The sequence below is a fragment of the Octodon degus genome, unplaced genomic scaffold (genome assembly GCF_000260255.1).
Source record: "Octodon degus isolate 3935 unplaced genomic scaffold, OctDeg1.0 scaffold00029, whole genome shotgun sequence".
Classification (NCBI taxonomy): domain Eukaryota; kingdom Metazoa; phylum Chordata; class Mammalia; order Rodentia; family Octodontidae; genus Octodon; species Octodon degus.
In genome coordinates this window covers 4,552,440-4,561,502 of record NW_004524605.1, presented here as the reverse complement: position 1 = coordinate 4,561,502, position 9,063 = coordinate 4,552,440, and the positions used below count along the sequence as shown (strand labels likewise).

The window sequence follows — 9,063 nt, the reverse complement described above, 5'->3', positions numbered from 1 at the left end:
TGTTTCACTAATCTGCTCATAGTCAATCAACTTGATCTATCAGTTATCGAGAATTGAATTTTCTGACGTATTTTTATATTTCCCTATTCCTTTGGGTTCTGTCAGTTTTTATTTATTTATTTATTATGTATTTAGTACAGGGTGTCTCTGCACAGGTTGTACTTGTATTGATCCTTCCTGTTTTTCAGCCTCCCAATTGCTGGGATTACAGGTGTGCCACCATGCCCAGTCTCATTTGCCATCTCAGGATGCCGGCATGGCAGGCTGGGGATTGAGTCCCTGGCCCCTGCATCTGCCTAAGCAGGCGCTTTAACCCGCTGAGCTATCTGGCTGGCCCTGTTTCATATTTAAAAATGTTTTTTTTTTTTCGAGACAGGATCTCTCTACGGAAATCTGACTGGCCTTGCCCTTGCTGTGCAAGCAAGCTGGTCGTGGGTTCGTGGCAGCCTTCCTGCCTAAGCCTCCAGAGTGCTGGCGTCGTGGGCATGGGCGGCCATGCTTGGTTACATCTTTGTGTAGTATGCCTTTGGTCCTCTGGTTTTGTTTTTGTTGTTGTTTTAAGATTTATTCTTTGTCATCAGTTTCATGCAATTTTGTTATGATATTTTTGGTATATTTTGTGTTTCTTGTGCTTATGTATTATTAAGCTTCGTGAGTTTGGAGTTTTCATCGAATTTGGAAAACATTTCAGTCCTATTTCTTCAAACATTCTTTGTCTTCCCACCATGTGTCTTTTTGGGAACTCCTAAGATACATAAGGGTGCTTGAAATTAGGCTGCTTGGAGGTTCGAGCTCCAGCAACCTGAGGCTGACAGCTTTGTGGAAGCAGCCACTGAAAGGCCTGAGCTAGGGCCGGGCCCCCTAGGCTGCTTGGAAATTGTCACTGAAGCCCTGCTGTGTTCTATGTTTGCACTCTGATTGTTTCTACTGCTATGTTTTCTAGTTTATAAACATGAAAAAGCACAAAAAATTGTAATGCTATAGTATATAATTCTATTTACTCATCATTTTTCGGCCGGGTGTGAGTGTGTGTGCTAGGACTCAAGCTCAGAACCTTGAACTTGCCAGGCAGGTGCTGTGCTCTTCATTATTGAAATGTGGTTCAGCTGTAATTCTGGGTTTCTCAATGGTAAATATGTAGCCCTTCTATTATTTAAAAATAATTTAGTTGGGTGCAGTGGTGGGTACCTTTAGTCCTAGCTGTTTGGGTGCCGGGGCTTTTGAGACCTGCCTGGCCAAGATAGTAAGATTCTATCTCAAAAATAAATAAATAATTAAAAAAAATTTAATAAGCTTTTTAGAGTAGTTTTAGGTTTATAGCAAAATTCACAGCACAGTGTGCAGCAGGTGCTCGTGCGATTCCTGTTCCCACCCGCACCCTCCTCCAAGGTGCTCTTCCTTCAGAGCAGCACGCGTGTGCTTACAGCTGGGCCCGCATGGGCAGCCAGCGTCACCCACACCCCGTAGTGCATGTTAGAGTTTGCTCTTGGTGTTACTATTTTGTGGTTGGGGGCAGAGGTTAATGACACCTATTGAAGGCGGTAAGATCCTGCAGAGTACATATGCTGCAGTCTTCTGTGGCTCACATACTCCTCTCATTCTCTGTTGTAGCCTGGCAACACTGATAGGTTTACAGCCTGCACAGTTTTTCCTGTTCATAATAACATACATTTGGAGCCATACTGTTTGTAGCATTTTCATATTTTTTCTTTCTTTCTTTCTTTTTTTTTTTTTTTTAAATTTTTGGTACAGGGTCTCACTGCGCAGCTTGGACTTGTAGATCCTCCTGTTTTCACCTTCCCCAGTGCTGGGATTACAGGCATGCACCAACTTGCCTGGACTCGGTCTGCAGCTTTGTGTATGTGGGGGCAGGGTCAGTGTGGCATGCGGTGCCAGGGATCGAACCCTGGTCCCTGTGCTTGCCTAAGCAGGCACTCAGTCTTCTGAGCTATCTCACCAGTCCTACTAGAAACTAATTTTTAATTAAAAAAATTTTTGGTAGTTGCATATTAGTTCAAAAAATTTATGCTCTCAGAGCTTGATGGATTGTGTTAAGATTTTATCTCTACAATTTATGACATTGAGCACATTATTCAGCATATACCTGTATTTTCCTATATAAATTATGGGAGTAATTATGTAGCCAAAAATTATGTCTATCTTCTAGGGCTTGGGTGAAAATGAAATAATGCATATAAAGTGCTTGGCCTAGCACATAGTAAAGGTCAATAAATAGTTGTTATTGTCATCAGACAGCTTACTGTTTTGTAATTCGTTGTGTTTCTTTGAGTTCATAGTATTTTAGCTCCTATTCAAAGTAAATTGTGGTACATAATGGCAGATTGTAATACTTAGCAGCCTGGAAGAAATTTAATTTTTTTAAATGTATGTGTAAAATATGGATTTGGTGTGATTATTTCTACAAAAACTCTGAAAGTGAGGATGTCACTTGTTGGCTAGGTAGGCTGTTCGCTGTGCAGGTGTGCCGTCCTGCACACATGGCTCACATGGCTCACACCCCAGGGCCTAGGCCATCTGTTAGTACATTGTCTTGGCCAACTGCTCTACTCTGCAACTGGTTTTTCCACGTCTCCCCTTGTTTGCTTTCCTTACTTATGATTTAGCCGTAGTGATCGCAGTACCACTGCTCTGGCAGATCATTCTGTGACTTCACTTTGCTTTTAGTATAAGACCCAAAACTAACACAGCCATCATGCCCCTGCAGGATTGGGGCCCTGCTAGTTTCTTTAACTTTCTCTCCACCTACCTTCCTTTTCTGTCTCTGTTTATTCCTTTCCGACCTCATTGGGTTGCTCAGAATGTTACTTCTCTCTTGCTCTCTGTTCCTGTCTGATTCTTATTTGAATTTCAGATCTTACCATTCACATCTTCAGGAACGTCATCCTGCCCTTTTCCCCTTCTCCCCAAGCCAGTCTGCTGATTTGTGTCCACGTCCCATCTAGAACTGGTTTGCATTCTCAGTATCTCTCTCCAGGATTATACCCAGCCTAAAGTGAAGGATTTTATCTGTCTTGGTATTCTGCCTGTCGTACCTATACAGTGCCAGACTCAGATGTGTGGTAAATGTTGGTCACATGAATGAATTTGGGTATGAAATAAATTTAAATTGTCTCTCATTACTTGTAGTAATTGTATTGTCCCTCTTAGTTGATGACATCTATTTCTGTTACTATTACTTTAAAAAATGTTTCTTAAATGAACTTACTTTAGGGAAGAAAAAGTTATCATTCACCGTACTCCCTGCCAGGCCTGATGTTGATGGCTTGAAGTTAATTATTTCATTTGGTTCTTACTCTTACTTTAAAGGAGTTACTCTGAAGCAGTTGTCCCTGTGTTACCACTGAGGAAACAGTCGCTGGCTAGATGACTTGTTCAAGCTTAAGTGGCCAAAAAGTGGCAGATAAAGATTCAGAATTAGGTCTTTCAGCTCTAGGAGCCTGCATTCTTGTGTTATACTTGTACAATTTAATGTCCACAATAAGCTATTAATATATACTCACACAAAGGACATCTATCTAAAACATACAAATAATTAAGAAAAATCAGGCCCCCAAAATTCAAAGACCCAATCAAAAAATAGACATCTGAGGTGAATATACACTTTTCAGATGAAGAAATACAAATTAGTATATGCAAAAATGTTCAACATCATTGGTCATTTGAGAAATGCAAATTAAAACAACACTGAGTTTCCATCTCACCCTGAAAAGAATGGCTGTCATCAAGAAGTGAACCTGTAGCAAATGCTAGAGGAGCTGTGGAGAAAAAGGAACCCTTCTCTCCTGTTGGTGAGAGTGTAGACTGGTGTAGCCACTCTGAACTCTGGAGATTCCACGACAAACTAGGAGGTCCCATTCAAGTCAGCTCTTCCTCCCCTGGATATAATCTATACCCACATATAGATACGTATTTGTGTGCTTATATCTGGTAATTTGAGCATCAAATCTGAAGACAATAATATGTAATATAACAACCATTATTGAATTCTTATCATTTTGCTTAGTGAAATTCTGTGTCATTTCTAATGGTTTATATATTTATTTATTTTTTACTATTTTTTATTCTCTTTAGAAAAATAAAGGGCCACTGAGATAGCTCAGCAGACCAAGTACTTGTGTAGGCAAGCATAGGGCCTGGGATTCCATCCCGGGCACCACATGCTGTGCTGGCCCTGCCCCTGAGCATGCTGAGCCAGCTGCTGAGACCGGGCATGGTGGTGTACGCCTGTAATCCCAGCACTAGGGAGGCTGAAAATAGGATCACTAGGAGTCTAAGCTGCGTAGTGAGACCCTGTACCAAATACATTTTAAAAAAAGAAAAATAATATGTATACATCATAAGAAATTTCTTATAATTAGGGTTTGCATTTAGGGTTTGGGATACAGTACTTTTTATTGACAGCTAGGACTACCTCATTAACTCTGCTGCTGTAACAGTTCTTTGTACATCACAGAGTAGCGTTACTCATTTGGGTAATAAGGGTGATATTTATACTGGAATAAATTTTGGCTCCGAATGCCCTCAGGGGTGGTTTGGCTGGCTTGAGTTGTGGGGATCGAACTGCAGCACCCTGAGGCTGACAGCTTTGCAGAAGCAGCCACTTAAAGAACTGAGCTAGGGCCAGGTCCCCTATACTGGAATAAATTTTGAATCCCAGAACTGAGTTATATTATAGTGTCAAAGGAATTGATTTTAAGAACTATTTTTTGTAGCATTAAACTCTAACAATTCTCTCCATCATTTTCAGGGACTATTTTTGCATATGGTCAAACTGGAACAGGCAAAACTTTTACCATGGAAGGTGTTCGAGCTGTTCCTGAACTTAGAGGAATTATTCCCAACTCATTTGCTCACATATTTGGTCATATTGCAAAAGCAGAGGGTGATACAAGGTAAAAGACAATTATGTTCTAATATTGAAAAGTGCAAATGTAGGAAAACCATATAGATACACATTTTGTAAACTTTTAAGAAGATAAAGATTTTACTGCTTTCTTTGTACTAATAATATTTTATTTATAGATTTTTAGTTCGAGTGTCATATTTAGAAATATATAATGAAGAAGTTCGTGACCTTTTGGGCAAGGACCAGACACAGCGGTTAGAGGTAAGGCTCACTGAAATGGAAGTACTTTCCACTTGGTAGAATATTTACCAAAGTAAGGTCCTTTTTATATAAAAGGTATTTTTAGTATTTTAAATGACCTCATTTTTTTTTCTTGTATAACTACTGAGGCAAGACTGCTGAGTCAGGTGGTAAATTGTTGGCTGATTGATAGATATTGCCAGTTTTTAACATTCACAAGCAACAAGGAAAGACTAGCCTTTTTTTTTCATGGTACCAGGGTTTGAACTCAGGATCTTGTGCTTGCCAGGCAAGCACTTGCTTATTCTACTAGCTATCTCCCTGGCTCCTAAGCCTTTAAAATATTAATATTGAAATTTTGATTGGCATTAAAATAGTAAGAGAATACTGTGTGGAGCTGGGCATAGAGGCACACGCCTGTAATCCCAGCACTTGGGAGGCTGAGTCAAGAGGACATGTGAGTTCAAAGCCAGCCTGAACTGCATAGTGAGACCCTGTCTCAAAAAAAGACTAAAAAAGAAAACTTTTTAAAAAATGGGTGTGGAGTAGCAGAATGGAAGCTAGACTACGAGGAGCCGCAGTTTCAGGATTGTATAGAATGTGTGTGCACCGCAGCTGCCTCAGGACTGCGCTCTTGCAGTGTGCTTTAGGCCCTCGGTGCAGAGAGCAGTAACCACGTCCCTCATTTCATGGAGTGCTCCCTGGTGACACTCCCACTGATGTGGCACAGGAGCGTAGGGAGATGATTCATTTACATGTGGCAGGTGAACAGTAGTGTCAGTCAGGATTAAGGGGAGAGGTGTGGGGTCTTGCTGTTGGACCATGGATTCTGGCTCTGATCTTGGTTTTGTAACCTCTGACTTAATATCTCTTAGCTTCAGTTTCCTCAAGTGAAAATTAAAATGATAACAGGGTCTACCTTATAGGATTATTACCAATTTTAACAAATTTAAACTGATTAAATGCGTTACACATAATATTCAGTAAATACTAGCTTTTTAAGAAAAGTTTATATAAGTAGAGTTTTGGAGCAGTGTATTAGAGCATTAGGGATTGTCTGTACTTATTGAATAGTCAATATTTATTCTGCATTGATTACAAGTACATACCAAATGTAGAAACAACTTTTTGTTGCCAGTTGTCCTCTTTCTTTAGTTTTTTGATGGATACTTTGTTATACTGTCCTTACTTCCTAAAAATGTTTTATTATACAGATTCTTAGAGAAAAATAATTTACAAAGAATATTTCTGTTTTTGGACTCATAATTGTAGATCAGATTTATTTTCAGGAGCAGATTCTGGAAAATATTCTTTTTTTTTTTTTTTGAGACAGGGTCTATACTTTAGGCTGGGCTTGAACTCTCAGTGGTCTTCCTGTCTCAGCCTCCTGAAGGGGACATTCTTTTTCTTTTCTTTTTTGTTTCTTGGTACTAGGAATTGAACACAGGACCTCGTGCTTGCCAGGCAGTTGCTGTACCACTGAGCTGTGTCCCTCAGAACATTCTTGATAGTGATTCTGAACCCTATTAGACATAGAGCTCCTTTTTATAAGATTTTATAATATCCTTCCAACTGTTCTGATATGAACTTCATAGGTGATTAAATTTACACACAATTTTAAAGATTGACATACTGCTTAGCTAGAACATAAGGTACAGTAGCAATTAGTAAAAAATAAAATGCAGCCATGCACAGAGAAGTTGAGGCAGGAGGATTGAACATCTAGGCCAGCGTGGGTACTTTGGTGAGATTCTGTCTCAGACTAACAATATAAAAAGTCTGGAGAAGTAGCTCATTGCTCCTTGGACTTAGCTCCTACAGTGCGGGAGGAAGGAGCTCATGCTTAATGTGTATTTAGATGGGACACAGTTGACGACATGGTAAGATAGTCAAAGGCATGTACAGTCACTGTGACTGCAGTCACTGCAGATGCAGCCTGTCACAGGTACATTAGTATTGATCGGTGCTGTTGTCAGTGTTACAGTCTTTTAGAGCAATGACTAGCCCTTGATAAAATTCTGAGAAAAATAGTTTTTTCCTCAGTTTTCCCTTTATGACTATGTTATATTGTTGTCATTATTACTGTTACTGTGGGAAAGCACTTTTTTTTTTTTTTTTTTTTGAGATACAGGAGATAGAACTTGGGACCTTATGCTTGCCAGACAGGTGCATATGCCACTGAGGTATCTCCCTGGCCCAGCACTTGTCTTTAAAGCTGTATATAGATGTAATTATCTGGGTCTTACACTCACATAATTGTGGGTAGTTTTTTGTAATCCATGTGTCTATCTGGTAGGACATCAGTCATTGTTTGGATGTTCTGCTTTGGGTCATACTCAGAAGGTTTACTATCTTGGTCCCTACCTCTAAGTGCTAATTGCTTTTCAATGAACCTGAACCCCTCACAGATTTCTACAACATTCTGGGTGTGGGTAACAGGTATGTTTGTTATAAAAATTAAGTTGATGGGGCCGCAGAGATAGCTCAGCGGTCTGAGTGCCTGCCTAGGCAAGTGCAAGGACCTGGGTTCAATCCCCAGTACCACATACCGTGCTGGCCCTCCCCAGGTGCGCTGAGCTGGCCACTGAGTCCAGGGGTGGTTGTGCACGCCTGTAATCCCAGCGCTGGGGAGGCTGAAACAGAAGAACCACTGCAAGTTCGAGCTGCATAGTGAGACCCTGTACCGAATACATAAGAAAAAGTTTTAAAAATTAAGTTGATGGCTTTTATGATATAAAGGCCTGCTGTTAGGGTTCTGGATGAAACCAGGGCTTTGTGCATGCTGAGCACACACTGTACCACTGAGCTGTACCCTAGCTCATGGTCAAATTTCTCTGGTAGCATTGCCATCCACCTTTTTTAACTTTAAAAATTCAAACTTTTATTTTTTCATATTTTATATCTAATTCATCTATACATATTCACTCAATTTTGAATTATATATTGTGATTACAAAAAACTTTATAGAGTTGATAGCAACCAGTAATTCATAGACAGATACTAGTTTGAAGAATGTTTGCTTCCAGGGGGCAGTGAGATGAGTACAGAAAGTGAGAATAGATGCCTAAAAATTTCGTAGCCATTTTTCATTGTTGTGGCAACCAAGTGCATGATTTTTGTATTTCTGTAAAAATTTCAGTGTGCCAGATTAGAAATGTACACTTTGTCTTCCACAGTAGTCCTATCCATACCCTTTGGAGAAGTATTGATAGAAACTGATCATTTTTAAACTTTTAGAAAGATTTAAAGCCTTTGAAGATCTTTATCAGGCCACACCTGACATAGAGGGAGCACATCAAAACAGACTCAGGTGTGGCTCTCCCTGGAAGTTGTCTGGTCTCCAAGACCTCTGGGTCCCCCAGCGTCCTCTTCAGTGTCACTGCTTAAATTGCTGCTACCATAATGGGCTGAGGCCTATTCTTAGGCTTGTCTCTGCCTCTCTCTACAACCAAATATCTGGTTTTCTCTTTCTTTCTTTTTCTTTTTTTTCTTTTTGTATTTAGTACAGGGTCTACTGGGTCTGACTACATAGATCAGACTCATAGTGATCCGTAGTGGTCAGCCTGGGTTGAGCCTCCCAAGAACTGGGATTGATTTGGCTGGCCCTTAGAAAGATTCTTTCTTTTCTTTTTTTTTTTTTTTGTTTTTTTGGCTGGCTCAGGCTGCCTTAAGGGTGGGTCTGGTATGGCATGTGGTGCTGGAGATGGAACCTCAGTCCTCTGGGCCTGACTGAGTTTGCACAAGCAGGTGCTTTAGACAGTGAGCTAACCCGCAAGCACCCTGGTTTGTTTTTCCAGCTACCCTCTCTTTTGCTTGTTTATTTTTTATAAATGCCTAGGTCCCCCACCTCATGGCAGGATTGTTGCACATTTTCCTGTCCTCCCTATCCTGAACTAGACAGCCTACCTCTGATTTCTTCAGATTTTAGTTTAAACCTCATCTTGGGGCAGTTTATC

At 40.3% G+C, this 9,063-nt stretch overlaps 1 protein-coding gene across 4 annotated transcripts in view; it reads left to right on the top strand.

The window, feature by feature from the left end:
* Kif3a (kinesin family member 3A) overlaps positions 1 to 9,063 on the top strand; it is a 47,270-nt gene that overhangs the window by 10,735 nt on the left and 27,472 nt on the right. For all 4 annotated transcript variants that reach the window (XM_023713190.1, XM_004629340.2, XM_023713189.1 and 1 more), the window contains exons 3-4: positions 4,769 to 4,913; positions 5,044 to 5,128. In XM_023713190.1, the coding sequence (XP_023568958.1) occupies positions 4,769 to 4,913; positions 5,044 to 5,128 (230 nt within the window). The remainder of the gene's footprint in view (positions 1 to 4,768; positions 4,914 to 5,043; positions 5,129 to 9,063) is intronic.